General features: G+C 32.9%; 1 protein-coding gene across 1 annotated transcript in view; it reads left to right on the top strand.

The window, feature by feature from the left end:
- Positions 1–20,192, top strand: part of CEP128 (centrosomal protein 128) — a 91,830-nt gene that overhangs the window by 31,623 nt on the left and 40,015 nt on the right. Inside the window, exons 13-17 of the mRNA XM_026048312.1 lie at positions 23–673; positions 2,984–3,148; positions 4,844–5,017; positions 5,791–5,850; positions 8,142–8,334. Of these exons, the coding sequence (XP_025904097.1) occupies positions 23–673; positions 2,984–3,148; positions 4,844–5,017; positions 5,791–5,850; positions 8,142–8,334 (1,243 nt within the window). The remainder of the gene's footprint in view (positions 1–22; positions 674–2,983; positions 3,149–4,843; positions 5,018–5,790; positions 5,851–8,141; positions 8,335–20,192) is intronic.

The raw sequence follows: 20,192 nt of genomic DNA, 5'->3' as shown, positions 1-20,192 counted from the left end.
ATTTCTTTTTCGTATTTTCTAGGCCCTGAAGGAAAAAGATGATCTCAAAAGTCAGCTTCTCTCTGCTATTCACCAAATAGAAAATCTTCAGAAGGAACTGAATGATGCCCTTACTAAGAGGGCCCAGCAGGAAGAGGAACTCCACTGCAAAGAGGTAAAGCTGAAGGAGATGAAGTCTCACCAGATATCTCTAGAGGAGGAAATCAAAGAAGTCCGAGGTACTGTATATAAGTTGGAGAATGAGTTGAAAAAGCAGGTCTTGGTACAAAATCAGATGCAAGYTGAAAAGGAACATTTAGAAGGAGAACTTGCAACCACTAACTTGATCCATGTAAAAGATCAGGAAAGACTCTTAGAAATGCAAGCAGACGTAAAAAACTTAAGTGCAATACGTGTGGAACTGACAAACAGAATAGCAGAAGAAGAGAAAGCCAAAAAGGAATTACATAAGACCCTCTCCGATCTCCAGAAGCAGCAGGAATCTAAACATCAGGAGATGACTTCAGCTAACAGGCAACTGAAGATGGAAAGAGAAGTTCACCAGCAGGAGTTGGCAGATCTTAAGTCGGAGTTACAGAACGTTAAAATCAAAAATGAGCAAAATGTTCAGGAGTTGATGAAGCTCTTTAAGCAAGAAAAAAATGATGCAGAGGCTCAGATTAGAATGTTAAAGGTATTCTGAATAAGTGTACTGCCATTTTTTTCCTCTATTGAATGATGAAGTTAACAAAGTACTGGATTTAAAATATTTTAAATGTATGTATTCTATTGCAGGTCATTGTGGAAGTTCATGGTAAAAACATACGCTGATAATAAATCTAGGTCAAAAGCTCTTTCTAGTTTCAAAGTAACCAAAATGTGATCCATGATCATGATGGTGGGATGAATATTGATAGTGAATGTTGTACCAAAGCCTGATATTAAGAAAATATACTTTCTGTGTTTGTTTTGCGAAAACATGACTTCCTTGGACTTTTAGTTTTTATGCATTTTTTTACAGCTCCGTGTCTATAGAGTGGGATACCTGAGGGAAATGGATTTTGTAAGATAGTAGGGTAGGCAACTTTATTTATGAGTGCACAAAATGACGAAGTGTGATACTTATCAAAGGCTGGCTGTAGGTACACTGAAAAATATAATCTTAACAACCTGTGGGAGCATCTGATAAAGACAAATCATTGCACTGGTGATTTTGTTCCTTTTTGCCTGAATTCCTCATTGCAATTAGATTTTACTTGGAAAGTAAATGCCAAGTAAAAATGGGCAGACTTTTCTTCCAAGTTAAGGTGAACTTGGCATGCTTTTTAACAAACAGTTTAAAATATTGTTATTTTGAAGACTGAGGTTAGGGAAATCTAGCAAAAACTTTATTTGTGAAACTTACTATCAGGCTGGTAAATATTTTATAAGCCCAGAAATGATTGTTGGTTGCCATTACAGTGGCAGTCTTGACCTTATTTTGTGCCTCAGCCTTTTTCCACAGCATATACAAAAGTCGGGCAAAATATGTTACATTGTACCAAAGTTGTTAATAATGAAAACTTAACTATAAGGGTTGTTTAAGTTGGTTTTGCTTAGGGAATAAAGGTAAGATATAAAATTTTCCTATGACCCTGAAGCCTAATCTTAGCTCAAGTAAGAATTTCTATGAGTGAGCTGCAGACRATAGAGGTGCGGAGCCCTGTGTTTACAGGAGCAGCTACTGCTCAGCTTGTAAAAAGAAGTGCTATGTGATCCCWTACAGCTCTTTCTCTCTTGTAGGCYCTGTGTGATACTTTCTGCTTTACCTTTCTATGATTTTCTGTAGTGCTACACTGGACTGTCTGTCTGCAAATTYTTTATAGTACAGTTACCATCAGAAAGGATTGAAGAGGATACAAAGCTTTGTAGGTGTATTGATAGTAAACATTTTAGGCACTGGAATCTTCTCTTTGTGGACACTAAAGTTCTTTCTTTAAATTAGCCCTTGGAGGAGATTTTATTCTTCACATGAGTTCTATTTTTTAACCTAATTTATAAAACTTCTCCCCTTCWATTTCTTCTCTGTAAAATTAATATTTAAGATGTAATTGGAAGAATAGAATTACTTATTTTTCCTCAGGAAAGAATTTAATCCACCAGTTTATTTTTGTGTGTAACTGGGACTCACAATACACTAATCTGAAATTATTTTCAAGTAATATATGCATAATTTTCTTCTTTGCTTTATGTATTTTTTGCATTCTATAGCTAATGTGATGAATTTTGCAAATTTGCCAGTTTCAGTCAGTTTTCAGTGATTACATTTATATGTTGTGCATTACATAAATAGGCCCAAACCCACAGATTTGTAGACATTACGAATACAAACTCCCTGAAGCTTTTTCCTTGCAATTGTGAGTTTAATATTTAGCCTTAAAATGAAATGACACAGCTATAAACTTTCTGATTCCAGATGAATTTGGTAGTGGAAAAGTTGTGTAAGCACCAGGCTTCTTAAGATGATGTCAGCTGATGAGTGTAGCAGAGTTATACTGCAGAATCTGAGACTTCGATTTTCTGCTCTTAAAAACCTTGAATTGTGCTAGGCTTGAATGGCCTTGCAGAATTTTGCAACATACCAGGCAGACATCAGTATTCCTTTAAACTAATCAATCTTATTTTGGACTCTAGGTTTCTGTTGTTGATAATGTGCTTGACTTCTCTAGATTGTAAAGGAAAAATCCATATTGTTTAGCTTTTTTGACAGCACTAATAAGTTGTTACAGTAGTTAATCACAAACCAGTCATATGAGGCCATAGCATACAAGAGTTTTGACTGTATGAGTTGCTTAATATATATTTTATGTTTTCATACAAATGATTACACTTACTGTAACTTAAATGTAAAAAAAATGACATAAAATCATTCATCCCTGATTGCATCCCATGTACCTGATGGTCTGCAGTTTGGGAATGTTTTCAAATAGCTCAAATACTGTCTTTGTTCTCCTATTGTCATCAGATGGAGCTTGCAGAAGAGAAAAATATAGTCAAGGCTCAATGTCGGCAACTGGAAAAGATAAAAGTTGAGTATGATAAGCTGACAGAAGAATTAACCCAGAATGAAGAGGAAAATATAAAACTTAGGCAAAAATATGAGTTTGTAAAACAAGAATTGGAGGAAAAGGTAAGTGTACCTGTTTTTCTCGTTCTAAYTTGTTAGTCTCTCAGATCTTTTCAAATGTAATCAAATTTATTTACAAATACAACAAACAAACTAAAGAACGTGTATAAATATAAATCAGATAAGATGAAAGAGCTTTAGCCAGGACATGGATTATATCCCTCAACAGGCAAGGAATATTGATCCTGTTGCATTCCGTAATTCTAATATGGGTAACTAACATATCCTACCAAATTCCTGTTTCTTTATATTTTTATATAAGTATATATAATTTTATGAAAATTATTTCCTGATTGAATATTTMAAATATGACAAACAGATTTTTTCAAACTTTCCAAAGACATTTTGATCCTGCTGCTATTTGTTGTTGTTCTTGTTTTTTTGTTTGTCATTTTTTTTTTCTAGAGATACATGCCCATCTTGTTGCTTARTATTCAGCTTATCCATGTGTTGGATACCCATTGCTGGGTATTTGCCAGCATTCTCACTACTTTTAATTTTTCTTCAGCGTTTCTGGTAAATCCAGAGTTTTTGTAGTCCTTTCATCTTTTAATGAACTCTTTTGTTTTCTAAAGTTTTATTTTTGGTTTACATGATTAGTCCCCTAACATTGCATTTTAATATGGTTTTTTTATTTATGTCAGTATATTGTATGCAATGCTCCTTATAGGTTAAATTTCTTCTGCAACATTCTGATTTTAGATGAGTATTTCTGTACATAGAGATTTTATTGCCAACACTGAAAGATTGTTTCTCATCTTTGACAAATTTAATTTGATGTGTAAATTAAATAAAGGATCAAATTTGYGTCCTGCAAGAAATTGCTTATAATTTTTCCATGATATCCTTTTTTTTAAAAAAAAGAATATCTGAGCCTTTAGCTGTAAAGTTCTTACAGCTGTAYGTCAATTTAATAATTTCTCATTCTTTTAAAAATAAATTTTGTCATATAATCATTTATCTTAGCCCAGTACAAGAGAATTCTTCCTTCACTGCTCATGAAACACTGAACAGTCATCAGAATAGAGATGCTCATGGGCATTGTAGATTCTTTGTGAACTTTGTGGATTTTTTTCAATTTAATTTTAAACTCTTACTTTGATATTGTGTACTTCATTTATAATAACAATAGGTGTTCAGTTTAAAACCTAATGAGATTAATTTTGGGTGTAGATAAGGTAAAGAGACTGCTTGTAAATATTACATATTACATCATATTTAATGGTTRTTCAGGCATTGTATCACAATATGAAATGCTTTGCTTTCCTCTCCCTGGTCACTACTCTCAGGTATTATTCTTTGAATGCTTTTTCTTGGAGAGAGCATAGATTGCAAATACAGTTTTGTTTCAGGGATCTTTGTGTTAAGAATAAAGATGAAAAGAATAGTGTTGCTTGTGGGCTTTTTATCTACTGATGAAAAAGGATTTTATGATATATTGTGTGGTTTTAACTTTGAAAATGGGCTTTGGTGGTTGATGATTTTGGATTCAATAGCAGTTTCTACCTAAYTGATTTGCAAGTGAATAAAGGCACTGGAGAGAGGAACAAATGAATAGGATAAGAAGGTGTTATATTACATGGCAAAGATCTCAGCTCAGTGCTCAAGTGAGGTCAGTGTGAGTTTAAGACAAAAAGAAGTATTGGTATGTTATTAATGTAAGAATTTCTTTGTTTTGCTTTGCTTCTTTTGCTCCAGGWTAAACAAATTAGCAATGAAGATCATCTGAGAAGGATGGATGAAGCCAGACTGCAGTTCAAAGATCAGCTGCATCATTTCGAAATGGAACAGGAATCCATCCTAACAATGATAGGAAAYGAAATTGATGCCGCTTGTGAAATTCTTTCCCGAGACTCTGCGGAGAAATTCAAAGTAATTTTAAGGTTTAAGTCTCCTGTAGTTATCTCCTTGGATACTTGTAGTAGAATTTSTTCATTGTTATCTGAGGAAGACATATTTGGTATAGATAACTTATAAAAAGTAAGATGATTGATGTTTAGCAGGTAGAACTGCATGTTGCCATGCACTGGAGTGAGAGACTAGGAGGATCTGCCTCCTAGTGTTTACTGTTTTATTTTGCCAGTAATTTTTGTCAGTTTGTTTTGTGTGCTGGTGTGAAAGGATCTTATATCAGGTTAAAGTTCTTTTTTTTTCCTTTTTATTTTTCCTTTCTGTGCTTCTTTTCTTTTTTCTTTTTTTTTTCCAAAATAAAAGCTAGAGATGAAAATGCTTTCTAACCTGCTCGCTGGTTTAGATTTCACTGCTTCCTCAACTGTCTCGTCCTGCCACCTTTTAATACTTTATAAATATGTGTTAAAGAAACAGATTTTTTTTAATATTGATGAAAAGGTAGTTTCTAAGCAAGTGCCAGACACTTTTCAGTGTAGTAACTCTTAAAAGTATATTAAAATTCAGGATATAACAGCTTATTTTTTACTTTATTGTGTCTCTAAACAAAATCTACCTTTAAGTATGACTAATTCATAGTTAAGCAATTCTTTCAAAACACTTGTAGATATGATTACCGGATTGGATTCTCAGCAAAGAATATTTATCTGGGGATTTTTATTAAGTAGAAGAATCTTTCTTTTGTGTTTCTAATTCCTTTTTCTATGCCTATTCCTTTCTCTCGCAATTCCCCATAGGCAATATCACTTACACCTACGTTGCTGAATGATCCTCATCGCTGGTTAGCAGAAACAAAGGTAATACCGATTTCTTTCTGAAATGATTATTGCCAAAATTCTACTGAATAAGCTAGTATCCAACATCTATAATTACTCAGTAGAAAGTGTTTGGAAAGGCAAAGGGGAAGAGGCAAAAGAGAACAGCATTCCTTTGACAGCAGCAGTTTTGGTACTCATAGATTATTATTTCAACTGTTTACAAAACCTGGAATATGATTCTATCCAAAGATACCTATAGCCAGATTTTTGCAAAAATTTCCATTAATATATGTATAGTCTTTAGATCAGCATTTCCYGCTCTGTCAATTGTTTTGGGATAAAAAAACCATGAGAATGTAGCCAGGAGATTTAAGTTTCTCTTTTGGGGTTATAACAAGACAAGAAATTATCTTTTTGAAATAAGACTGTTCTTTATTAATTCTAAAGAATAWTAGAATGTATTCTTGGAAAATGAGCTGTTTTCCTTCTTCATTTCAAGTTTCTGAATCCTATAATGGCATGTATATATGCTTGGAAACATCTTTAGAGGGATTACTGGTAATATCTAACCTTTATTTTCATTTTGTAACTCTGTCCCYCTACCTCTTGAAGACAAATTTAAATTGTTGGCTTGTAAGCTAATTTATTGATGAAGATTATTGATGTATGTGCTTTACAGACCTGGCAAAGAGCACTTCATAAGCCTATATTTGTCAGATAAGATTCCTTAACTAGCAGAGGTGAAACTAGAAAGAATGAGAACTTAAAATCCATATTTCATTAGTCTATGTTTACGTACTCCATATGTGAAAAGTGAAAAAGATAGGTATTTAAGAAATAAATCTGAAAATATCTTGCTACTGTAGGTAGTCACTTCCATTTCTGGTAATTACAACTGCAAATGAATATTTAAAAGCTGCAATTGTCTTATTTTTTCCCCCTTTCTTTTTTGCATCTAGTTCAAGGGAGGGAAAATTTGTAGTAACTACCTTGGTACCGATCTTTTCTTAACATAAGTATTCTGTTCACATTGTCAGCTGGTTTTGAAAATGARTTAGTTGCTAATTGTCTCTTTTTCAGAACTGGCTTGTTTGCTTCATCTGGCTATTGATCCTTCTTACTGGGTAGCTGTACTTTCTAGAAGCTACAAATTTGCTTCTTATACAAATAGCCTTTCAGAAGTGACTTCTGAAAGTTACTATTAAATACACAGCTTGCATCCAGTATTATTCATAAAAATTTCTGTCTGCAAGTAATATTTTGATTACCATTTCATGCAGTTTAAAACATATTAGGGATATTTCTTTAATTTTCATTTTTGCGTGCTTTGTTCTCTGTATATTTAAATTGCTTAGATTTCATGAGTATCTCTGTCTACCTTTGTTACATAAATTGTTAAGGGGAAGAATTACTTTGCTATYTGTCACACTGTTCAGGAAGATGTCAGTGGGTGGCAGAGTTTGACATTAGTCTGAATCTTCCTACTGTTTTGTGATGTCCAGATCTGCTACATTTGTGTAAAATAGCTTATATTTGAAGTTAGGGAGAAAAAAAGTTTGTAACCTGGTACAGGGAAAAAAAAAAAGTACAGACCTATAGTTAATAAACTGAATATATCTCATTTTCTTTCCTTGAGCCCCGGGTCTCTGTGATATAGTATCTTTGCCTTTTTGGGTTCAGAGTATGTTAATACTTGAGCCTGAGTGACACAGGACTTTTTTTCTAGTTAAAGAATTGAGTCATTAATATACATTTGTAGTCTTCTTTTAATACTGCTACATTTACTATATTGATCATAAATTATCTTATTTATGAGCTCTCTTTTCCCTCTTAAATGAATCTTAAATGTTGCCTCTTGCTGACCATAAAGAATTACTGTGACTTCTGATGCAGTTGAATGCTTGAATTCCTTTACTGTAACATGGAGAGAGAAAGATTTTCTGAGATGAGGGAATATCTTTTGGGGTCTATATATACACTGTAATTCAGTGTGAATTTCCATACATATACCTGCAAGTTTATGCTTCTAATATAAAATCCATGCATTGCTTCTCCATTTACAGGTTATCAGCTAAAATATGTGTATGCGTTTTGAGGCTTTTTGAGAGTCGAGCAATGCCCTTTTAATATAACTGAAAATCCTCTTTTATTATTGTTACACAATAATAGCTACAAATAAGGTAGCTATTACTACCTAACAATTTATTGTTTATATTACTGCCTAACAATATTGTGTGCAATCCAAAGGCAATTTGCTTAGGTAACACTTATGCCCTGCTACTTTTATTAGAATTCTTTCCTTTTTACAATCCATATTTTTTTGAATGTAGACTAAGCTTCAGTGGTTGTGTGAGGAGGTGAAGGAGAGAGAAAGTAAGGAAAAGAAGCTGCGATGCTACCTACGGCAGAGCCGAGAACAGCTCAAGCACTTGGCACAGGTTAAGGAGTCTGAACATCAGTCTCTCTTTAAACAAATTAGAAAACAAGAACAACTTTTGGAAGAAGTCCACAGAGAAAAGAGAGGTGAGTTGTTGGATCCATTTTTGTTCTAAGACAATAGAGATATTTGAAATACTCCTAATTAGACTTCCTATGGTGCATAAGAGATGTATGGTTTTTTTTTTTTTTTTTTTGCCAACAACTGCATTTCAGCCTGGTACAATGGCTATATGACACACAAATTTGCAGTGTGGTCAGTGGAAATGATTATTTTTCAACTGTAGTATTTGAGTATATGAAATCATAACCTGAAGTGGAAATTGTAGAAGGGTTTAAGGAAGTACTGATTTATATTTATGCTGCTTTTCATCTGTCAAAAAATTCCAAATATATCCCAAGTTCTTTGCAGTTCTTCCATTGCTTAAATTAGATATACAAAGAACTGGCAAACTTTCTCCTCATCCCCYCTTTTGAATTGTAAAAAGGAGTAGTATAAGCTTTGTTACTAAATAGGATGAATTACAGCATGTTATGTATGGAATACCACGYAAGTCTAGTGTGCTTCCGCTATAGGTGTGTGTTTCTTGCTGTGGAGTTTTGTGGGGGTGCTGGCATCCATACCGACTGCACTTAGCACAAAAGGGAAACCCTACCCAGATTTTACTGAGGGCTGTAGACTTTTAATGGGGGTGGCCCCAGTATTCTTGAGACAAGAACCATTCCTGAATATTAGCCGAGGTACTTGTACTTTATTAGGTAACAGTTTCTTGGAGATGCACTTTGCTTTTAGGATGTTTAGGACTGTCTAGGACTTTTTGCTTATTCTAGCATATCAGGAAAGCAGGAAAGATCTCTTCATTATTTACCTCTTCATATATGTACTAGATTACTTACACTGTGCCACTTGAAGTTTAATTGAGCACATTGTTTAAATGAAGAATATTTCTATAGTAAAATCAAAGTATTTTAGTAAACACAGGTAATTTACAATGTGCCTTTATTTTTCATCTTCAGAAAGTTCTGTATTTTAGTGTTATATATAAATACAGATTTTTTCAAACCATGTAAGAATGGATCCTTGTTAAATATAAAGTTTAATGAAGTGTAAAATAGATCATYAGGAAGAATTCATGCATATCATCAGTTGAGTCATCAGCTCTCTGAGAGCCTCCTCATAATCTGTAACTTTATCTTCAAACGTGTGTTATTTGCCCCCATTACGTTTTTAAAGGGCATTCCGGATGTTCACTGCTCTGATACTTAGAAGTTTCCTTTATCTTCCGAGATGGGATTTCTATTAAGTGGTTGGAAAATTAGTCAGATATTACATGTTGTGTACCTCTCCCCACATGACTAAGCTAGATAAAACCAGAATTAACATCTGTTAATACATACTCCCATATTCCCATAATAATTGGAGATAACATTTTTTGCACTGGGGTGTGACTGTAAAAACGTAACGGTTGGAGAAAAAAAAAGTATAATACAGCTAAAAATTTGTGTTTAGAATTTAAGGTTTGTTCCTTTTTCATCTGCTAAATGGCTGCCAATTCTGTAAGAGATGACTTGAACCAGACTGGATAGTTTCATAAAATATTCAAATTCTGGGCTGTTCCTCAGAGGTAATTTAAGGATAAGTTAGGAGTGTATGTAGATTTTTATTCTTATAGTATTTGAACAAAAGAGTCCTCAGATTACCCTTTGATAAGGATGTATACACCCTGCTTTGTATACTGTGCGGTAAGTTAAGGGAAGATTTAGGTCCTTTCTGTGAAGACRAGAAAGAATTCCTCAAGCAGGAAGGATAAATATGAATTTCCTTGTTATTAAATGGTACATGTGACTTAAGCAGCTTATACAATGCCAGTTAAGGGTAAGTAACATCTCTTAATCACCATTTCATTAATGATTTCAGACCTTTAACGTATCCCCTTTTGTCAGCTCTCTTTTTGAAGCTGAAAATCTTGCTTCATTTTATTTGCATTTTGTTGGCCTATGTATGGAAAACATTACATGCCTCTGCTCATTCTATTCACACACCTCTGTGATCCTTCTATTAAATCATTTTATGAGGCAGTCTGAGAATCTGTAAAGTATCTGAAACATGAATGACTATAGACTTATACCTGCAGCATTCTTCTAAGAAATTAAGTTCTTCTAAGTTCACATCTCGCAGTGTGTTGTGACATAAGGAACAAATTCCTGAAGACATGTTGACTGTATTCAACAAACATTCAAGAGGCCAATAATTTAACCAAAGGTGGTGAGGAAAACACATTTTTAAAAGCAATAGGTGCTTTGCAAGGAAGGATTCTGGACATTCTCCTGTAGCCGAAGGAAACRGGGACCGAAATTTTCATATGAAAAAAAGAAAGCTCATTAGAAGAAGTTCATTCGTGCTGTTAAGATTTAAAATTACTTCAAGACATGCACTGTTTTGAGAATATTCTCAGTGTCCTCTTAGTGTTTTTAACTTCTCCAGTGCTCACTTGCTAATTCGCTCTCTAAAATATATTACACTAGCAGAAGAACAARCTTCTGAAAGCATCAAAATTATGCGGATAGCTGGGAGCTTGACAGTCTGCATTAGAAGGGAAACAATCCAACAAAAGAAAGAGATGGCTAGCACAGTGAATATTGGTCTCAGAGAAAGGAATTATGCAAACGGACACCTTTGTGAAAATGATCAACAAGCAAATGGACTGACCCTGGGCCCAGGGATCAAAATTTCCTTATTTGAGTAGATCCTCTGACAAAATTTTGTCTGAAAGAGTTGGTAATGAAGAGCTTCCCAAAGTCTGAAAACTAAAAGACTGCATGATGAGAGATTCTTTTTACTTTTATTAAAGTTTGACTCTAACCTGAGTAATAAGGATTAAGTATTTCTGCTAAAATTTAGACTTGTTGGTAAACCTAGAGCAGCATTGAAATGTTTTATGGGCTGGTGTAGTCTATAATGACTGATGTCATCTCATTGAACCTTTTTATGTAAAATACTAAACTTCAATATGTTTTCACATCTCACTGTTGTGACAATAACTTTCAGTTGCCTCAGTTTCAGAAGAAATTGGAACCTATTGGATTTTCTGTTTTTATGCTGTCCATACAAATTTTATTCAGGTTGCCATTCAAGGCTTAATACTGGTAACAATAGGCCACTCGTTTTATGAAACTTTATTAAACTAAAAGTTTACTACTTTTTAAGYGTTTTGATAGTAATCACTTCAGATGGATGTAGACTAGGACTAGATCAGACTATAATTTAGTCATGGCTTCTGGTTGCTGACTTTATTATTCTTGGAAAAAACCTTTTCAAGCATTAACAAATGTTTTAAAACATTAACAAAAATAAAACAATTAGTAACAGAATAACAATATCAATAACAATTAACAATAACAAGTTTGTAGAACAAGGCGAATTATTTTCTTTACAAGAACAGTAAGATCCTATCGAGATTTTCTACCTCCACTTTTGAATAAGGAACTTTGAAAGAGAACATGCTTTGATCCTTTAAGCTTGAGTGTTTCTATTGTTATCCTTCATTTGTTTAAAATGATAGCGCCAAGGCCATGTTATAATATTAATAGTGTTTTAGTGTTCTTTGAATAACTATCTGCTAAGATGATCTCCCTGGGGCTTTTGTTGCCATTTTTAATTTAAGTGCACTGGAAACAACACAAATCAGATTAAATTTTTAATTCTATAGTACCTGCTTTGGTTGAGGCTTAGTCACAGTTTAATAGAATGGATTTTAATTTTAAACTSTCTGCTGTGTTGCCGTGGAAAAAATATTAAACTGAAAATAGTTAATTATATTACACTGTGGTGAAAAGTACTGGTTTTCATGGAATAGGGGGAAAGAAAGTAATCCTGTGCCTTCTGTTTAGAATGGACATTCCTGGTTTCCTATAAATGTGTGTGGTTACATTGGTTACCTGACATGTTACAATTTTTGGAATTCCAAGTAAATGGTATTTTCTTCTGTCTACTTCAAGAGACATTGAAGAGCCTCCCCTAATTGCTCATTCGGGGAAATAACAAAAGGGAATACAGCTTTTAATAACACAGTTATAGATCTGTTAGTTTTTTTATAAAACAGAAAAGAAATAAATGCATTTTTAAATTCTCCTAAATAAAGGATGAGAAACAGGATGTATGAAAAGACGACAGGGTGTAGACAATGCACGACAGTGTTTGGGTTTAAAGCCTGGGGTCAGCATATATACCCTTGTATATATGTATATACAGGCATGAAGACAGCAGCTGAAGGACAGCAACCTCAGATGAGAAATGGGAACCACTAGCTGAAGTACTTGGAACAACAGTCAAGGACTTCAGTTATAAGTAGCCATAGGTGTTTCTATAGTTAATTTCCTACTAGTCATTCTTGTAAGAATGACTAGATGTCCCTCCTCTAGTTATTTTTGGTCCATTTAAAAGGCTTTGATCAACCAAAAACTGCTAATTGAGTCTAAATTGAGGATTGTTCAGATGAACTAACTAACTATAACTGCTGCTGAGTCTTCCCAAAGCTCCCATTATAATCTTCATTAAAAGTATTTCTAGAAATTTAATTTTTTTTTACAAAAAGTTGTTTTTTGATTTTTTTGTTTAAATATTAAGGCAAATGGATGACTTAGGTGGTTCTGTTTAAAGGGAAATAGCAAAGGTTTTAAGAGTATTTAGGWCAAATATCCAACAGTTTTAAAAAGTTAGTTTCCTGAGGAAAATTGAAGAAAGAAAGAAAAAAAAAAACACAACTAAACACAGGAAAAATCTCTAACCAAAAGGAGAATGCAGTATAATAAAATGTTAGAAAACAAAAATTTGTTTTTGGATTTTCCAGAGCAGAAAGTCACCGAATAATGACATTCGGCAATGAAGCAAATTATTTTGTGGAGGAAGCTCCTCTATGCTTTCATTTTAGAGTGAAGTACAGTTGACTGCATTGATAGTTCAGTTAATTTTGGTGCAAATGGATGAAATTATTTTCTGCTGCACTTAGAATGATATAGCTTTTAGATGGAACAGTTAATAAAAAAGGACCATGTGCTTGTGGGTRTGGGTGTCTCTGTGCACCAAAGGTGTAGCATGAAATGTTTTTCTGAATATGTGCATAAAAATAGCCCACTAATTTAAATTCACAGAAAAATGAAAAAAAAAAAGCAAAATAGAAAAACTATAACTCAAAATTTGTATGCTGAGCTTCATCCCAAATATCTTATTACAATTTCTTCATGTTTGCTTGTGGGAAAGAATAAAAAGACCTGTGACGTCCACAATAAAGTGGATATGCCTGAAATAGGTAATATGCCTAAAAATAAACTTACTTATTGAAAACGTTAGTTTATTGAAAACGTTAGTTTTCAATAAGTTACTTATTGAAATGTTTCAGGAAATTTTATCAGATTTTTGCTTCACCTTATGAATTTCTACAAAAGTGTTAGTATTATCATAGTCCACCTTTGGGGTGTAACCTGACTGTTTAAACAGCATAATATTGACAGATAAAAGTAAGCTGATGTAAAGATTCATGAATGACAGAAGAGGAAATTAAGGCAAATATAGTAATATAATATAGAGTTGCAGGATTTTTTGCGAACTAACCTAAGTTCCTTAGTTCTCTGATGGTACTTTGAGATTAGCTACAGTTTTCTTCCCTTCCTGGTGGATCACAATGTCCTAGAGAGCTGAGAAATTTAAAAAAAAAAAAAAAAAAAAGCCAATATTTTTGAATATTAAACCTAACAAAACTTAGAATTGAAGAAGAGGACACTGATACTGCTTTCAGGTTCTGAGGGTTTGTACCTTAATTGTTTGTGTGGATGACGCTTCACTGCTTAATTTCATCTAGCATCCTACCCACTCTGATGTTTCATCATGTCATTTCTTAATAAATACCATTTCAAGTCTATTTTAATAGCATTTCACAAAGTATTGAATATTTTGACAAAGTGGGCAAAGTCTGAGGAAATAGAAGGTATAAGTTCAAATTTCTTACTAAACCTCTTGATCACTTTCCTTCTGGGATCTCTGAGCACAATGAGGTAGACTTACAGAATTGTTTCAAAATTAGTTCAAATCACAAGGATCTTGTTATACAGAAATGTTTTTAAGTAGGAAAAATAATGTCTTCCTGAATTGGCCTCAAAGCCTGGGACAGATTTCTCTTGTGTGSTTTGATCTCACTAGTTTGGGTTGTCTGAAAAGCACAGACATGTAAGTAACACATAAATCAATGAAAGTTGATATTTGAGCCTTGTAGCACCCACAGGTCATACAGACTTGATTAGGATTTAGTTACTAGTTAGTTTGGTCAATAGAAAACGTCAGCTCTCTTTCTTGAACAAAAGTAACACATAAGCATTCTTGGATAATTTAGTCATGAAGCTTGCCATAATTTTCTAGGTGTAAAATTACATGAGCTAAGCAAGGATACTTTTCTTTTTGATGTTGTCAATATGCTTCAGAATAAAATTACAGAATGTGTTTTATATAGAGGTTCTTTTCCTATGTTTTGATGCATTTTGTTGCAGTGTGCTAATTTGATTACCAAAAAAAAAAAGTATAGGATTCAGTGGTTGGATTCACTAATTTCAGCACTGTCCTTGAAAATTTGAATTTAGTTCTGTTGCAGTGATYATCTTGGATAGCATACCTGTCTGCTTGACTCTAGTTTTCCTTCTTAGGCCTTTAGTGTGTGAATATTTTGTCATGCTTAAAATGCTTATGTGAGATAGAAAATTATTATTTGTTCTCTGAAWGGGGAATGGAGACATAGGGACAAAATGACTTACCCCAAATCAAGGGAAGTTCCACAAGGAAATAGAGAGTCGGAGCTAATTGTTGCAGGCCCAACAGTGTATGACCCTTAATTTCTGTGCTCATTCTGTTTCAAAAAATGTGATAGAGGAAGGTGAGGTGATTCAGTCAAGACACTGAGAGCAAACTTGTGACATGGAAAAAATTTATATGAACAGAAACTGAAAGAACTGACATTCTTGAGCTGCAGGGGAAGCTGCTGCAGAAGCGCAATTCAATAGTAAAGGATTAATCGGTAGGCWAGGCTAGATCTACCCTTACTGTGACCTATGGTAAAATTTTAAAAATAGCGAAACTAAACTGCTGTAATATTTTTTCATCTACTATTTAAAGTGGAGTGAAACCTATTTCACAAGAAGTAATTGGAACATAAATATGTGAGCATTAAAATGTAAGTTAGAGCACTTGAAAAAAGCTATTTTAGCCCAAATAAAGGATTTTCAAAATCTTTCAGTAATCTTTCAGTAACTTTTTGACTTCTTGAGTTAGATCTCACTGTGTTTATCCTGGAAAACTTAAAAGTTAAGAAAACACAGTTTCCTTTTTATTTTTCATGAGGAGAAAGTTTCCATTGCTACCCAAACCCCTTAAATCTTTTGCCGTCTTCATAAATGCATAAACAATATGTTTAAAAAAATTGTTCTCTTAGGTGTGCATATGAATTCTCAGTTTCTGAGTATGAATGTTTTTTTCACAATGTATTTACTYGTCTTAGCTCAGGATAGTTTCAGCAGCTCAGGAGCTATTATCTTGGAACATATCATGTTTCTTTTAAAAATATGTATTAAGTGGATAACACTGAGCTTAGACTCTGGTCCTATTTACCTCGGTGTCCTTTCTTTATCCTTTTATTCTTGCATTAGTGAGAATTTACTCGCTTTAGCCACATTGGTCTGCGTGCTAGAGTATTTGTATTCTCGAACTTAGTTCTGAAGACAATTGACTGTATACATAGATTAAGTAATGAATTAAAAGAAAAATTAAGCTGCAGCACTCTGTGATTGCTTACATCCCTTTGAAATGTTTCAAGTGATGTAATTTTGACCTAATTTTTTAATTAAAGTTGTTAAGAGTATGTGGTTTTGGGTAACAAATATTACATGCTTACATAAATATCTTTTATAGGTAAGTTATTTATCTGTTGCCTTACATCTCATTTATGTTAAAAGAATGACTACAGAGAGAAAACAATGTAGAGAGACACTTGAACATTTGAAATTTTGAGAAGAATCTGTTGAAATGTTGGAAGTTAGTCATAGTATTCAATATCATTCTTTAATGAAGTTTTCGTGGCTCTTTTAATAATAACAGCTACTTTAAAAAAGATTGCAATGGTCAATAAGGATATATTTTATTATCAAAATAAGATCTGGTGAGTACAGCAAGACCTTCTCAATGCCATGTTTTATAAATCTGTGTAGATAAAGTTGTAGTGCTGTAAGAGCAAGTTCATTGTTCTGCTGTGCAGAGCTTACAATGATGCTCTTTATATTAAGACTATGTTTGCAAGATATTACTTTACATATCCTAYGTGATTCAGACTGTTCTATTCATCTTTTCAACATCTGTGCTCTGTAGTCTCACTTAAGTTATTAGTTTTTTAGRATTTCTCTGATATTACACTACTTCTTAAGGCCTTGTGAATGGTAAMAATTGCAGCCCTAAACAAGAGTAGATTTGTTAGACCCTTCTTTCACATACACAAAATTATACTGGACAAGTTTATGGTTTTTATGCTTTTTGCATTGAGTTCATCATTCACTCTCTTATCCTAATCGCATTTACTGTAGTCAAGAATCGGAAGGAAAGAAATTTCTGTGCGTTGCCTTAGGTTTGAGGATACAAAACAGTTTCAGAACAGACTCTCAGATTTTTGGTTAGTTTGAGTGATAACATCATCTTCTCTGGTTAATCATATCACTTTAGGTGCTAGTTTCATCATTTGTGAAGATTAGGTAAAATATATTCTACAAAAATATGCAAAGAGTGACTTTTGGGAAGAAAATGATCTCTTAAGCAAGGTATCCATTCATTTTAATGTCTGGCTTTTTTTTTTTATTTTTTTTTGTGACTTCTTTCAGCTGTGGAAAATACAAATTCAAAGATATTATATTAAGGTAGATTCAAAATGTACATAAATACTGACAAAATCTTAATTTTGCTTGTTTTTCTGTTATGAAATACWATGTATAATTTAATAGTGAAGTACATACACTATTTTGAATATAATTTTCATCCTTGTTTTGCCTTTTCAACCCTGTTTCCTTTTTCCTCATTTGTTTTACTTTTGTCACATATTATCCTCTGTTACCCTTATATGCTATCTGTGGTATCAAGGAACATCAGAAAATATTTTAAGGTCCTATATTACTAAATAGTAAATTGTATCATCAAGTAAGGAAAATTCTTTTTGAATATGCAAAAATGAATCTGTAGGCTTTTGGAAAAACTCTCCATAATATATATTTTTAATGATGAACTTAAAAATACATAAAGCTGGACTATAATTGCTATTGAAATAATTTCTTCTTGAGAGTGTTCTTGCCCTTTAAATGATGTTTGCRCTTTTTTTTTCCCCTCTAAATGTGATGAGGGAAGGAGGAGGGGGGACTTCTAAGTTATTTTAAACTTTGCCAAAATGAACCTGCATTCAGCATCTTAGAGGAATGGAAATAAGCCTAAATCATTTGGAAATCTTATCCTGTGGGATGCTTTTTTTTGTATTGGAAGAGTGGAAATAGCAGTCTGGTGATGCATTGCTCCAATTATCTAAAATTTTATGCCATTATGTTTTTATACAATCATAAAAATATGGCTGCCATTGTGAAAAACTGAAGGTAAGCAATGGGGTCAAATTGTACCTGAGATTATTTTAAGACTTCTGCTTTCTCAATCGKATAATTTAAATACTTAATCTGAAACTTGTGTACAGATTTATGGTTTATAAAGATGTGTCCTTTAAATATTAAATTGCAGAGTTTGTAGTGCACTTTAATACCAAGAGGCTAAAACTATTAGTTTTACTTCTTGACGTAACTACACATATGGAAAACTAAATCAAAATGAATAAAAGTAACTTGGGGATAGAAATTTAATGCATAGTAGCTACTTAGAATCTGTTAATTAATCTTTTTATTCTTTCTGTGAGTTATGACTTTTTAAACAAAACTAAAGCGCTGGAGTTCGAAGAACTAWTCAGATTATTTGGTTTTGGTTTTTACAGCAGTTGAGATGGTGGCAAAGGAGTCTGTACATGGGGATCTATATCATCGTTATACAATAGCAGGGCTTTAATGCTACATGATAACAGATATCTTGCACACAGTCATACAACTTTATCAGAACTTCCAGTTTTAGTCTGGAAGGCTTTATCAGGCTGTCAGTTGTATAGTGTTTCCATAGTGAATAAATGATACGAGAAGTATCACTGATTTACAGCAGTTAAAGCTGCAGGCATATTCAATGTAGTATCTCGAATTCAAAGCGTTCCTGAAATGTATGTAATAAAACATGATGACTTTCAGTCAGTCTTAATTAGGTAGAAATATGCTTCCCAGAAAACTATTAATTTACGATAAGATGCCTGTTTAATTAAATAATACACTGCCTTACAGGAAATGAAAATGAACCAAGGCATCTGTGGTCCTCTGACCTAATGCTGCAGTCAAAATCACTTTTACTTAAAAGACAACAAAACTTGTTGGAAATATGAGTAGAAATAAAACAAAAATTACTAATTGTCTAGGATATTTAACATAAGAAGAAGCTCTAGAAACAAACAAATAACCCAAAAGTCTTTTGTAGTGCTGCACTTCATAAATATCTATTAAATTMATGTATTAATGTATTTTTATCTAGGATTTGTCAGGCTGTGTTGGAATATGTATTTCAATGTGATAAAAAACTTTTATATCCTTTTAGCTAATATGCTATTTAAAACTTCTCTATTGAAAATAGTATTGCATAGTTAGTAGTATTATATAGGTGGAGAATTGAAATTTCAGAGATATGTTCTGTATCAAAAATGTATCTCTTTGAGAAAAAGGTTCAGCAGTAGCAAAATCTTTTCTTAGTATTGACTGTATGCAAACAAAATTCTTCAAATTAAAGAAATAGGGATTGTAAGTGGTTCTTTGAAAAAAGAAAGCTGTTGCTTTTCCTATATAAAGATTAAACTAGCTAACAGCTTAATTGGTATGCCTTGTTTGTCTTCCAGTGGTTTAAATATGACAAATTGCTAAGTTCTAATCAATTTAATGAATGTATCATAATAATGAGCTTCAAGATAACAATCTGTTGTCCCTAAAAATCAGCTTCTATTTACTTTACTGTTTTGGGCAGAATCTTCTTGACAGTATTTTACAACATGGGAATTGTGATGGTACTTTTGAATGTGAAAAAACATTTTTTTAATTTTAAAAATATGGATTTTGTAATTAAAAACAATTCAGAGATGATGCCTTTGAAGCCAAGCAAGACAAGCATATTAATTCTATAGTTCATACAGTATCAGAGATTTGAACAATAAGCTGTAAAGTAGTTTTTGAAGTAACAAGTTTCACTTTGTAATTTGACTCYTCTTGTAAAAATGGGAACATATATTTGAATATTTTCAAATATATTTTATTGAGGAAAAGACAGTAGCATTCTTTGATAAGGTAATTTAATAGCCATGTGCATAGATTGTGTGCTTTTGCCTATATAGTAAATGTCACTGGTTATTAAACCTTGTTAAACCTTGTTGCTTAAGATTCTGTTTTCTTGCTGTAGAGACTCACAGTTTGATTCTTAGAGCTAATGTGATTCCTTCTGGTTATGTAAGAAAACTAAAGGAGAACTAAGGATAAATCCAGCTGTCCTMTTTGCCCATCTAATTTCTTAAGCTCTAGATGATTTTTTTTAGGAAATATATATATTTTTAATACAGCCATTTCTATTGCAGTTCAGTTTGTACGTATCTCAGCTTTGGGCAGCATTATATACTGCTATGTTTGTCAATCTGTGTTTAACAGAAAGCATTTAAATGTACAAGTTATTTATGATGTTAATTACTTTCACACTTTTGCACCTTTAAATAAGGTATTTATTATTGGTATAGGCTTAGATACATATCACTAGA

The sequence above is a fragment of the Nothoprocta perdicaria genome, unplaced genomic scaffold (genome assembly GCF_003342845.1).
Source record: "Nothoprocta perdicaria isolate Ctin4 unplaced genomic scaffold, notPer1 scaffold_53, whole genome shotgun sequence".
Taxonomy (NCBI): Eukaryota; Metazoa; Chordata; class Aves; order Tinamiformes; family Tinamidae; genus Nothoprocta; species Nothoprocta perdicaria.
The sequence above is the reverse complement of the archived record's forward strand: the minus strand, read 5'-3'. Positions and strand labels throughout refer to the sequence as shown.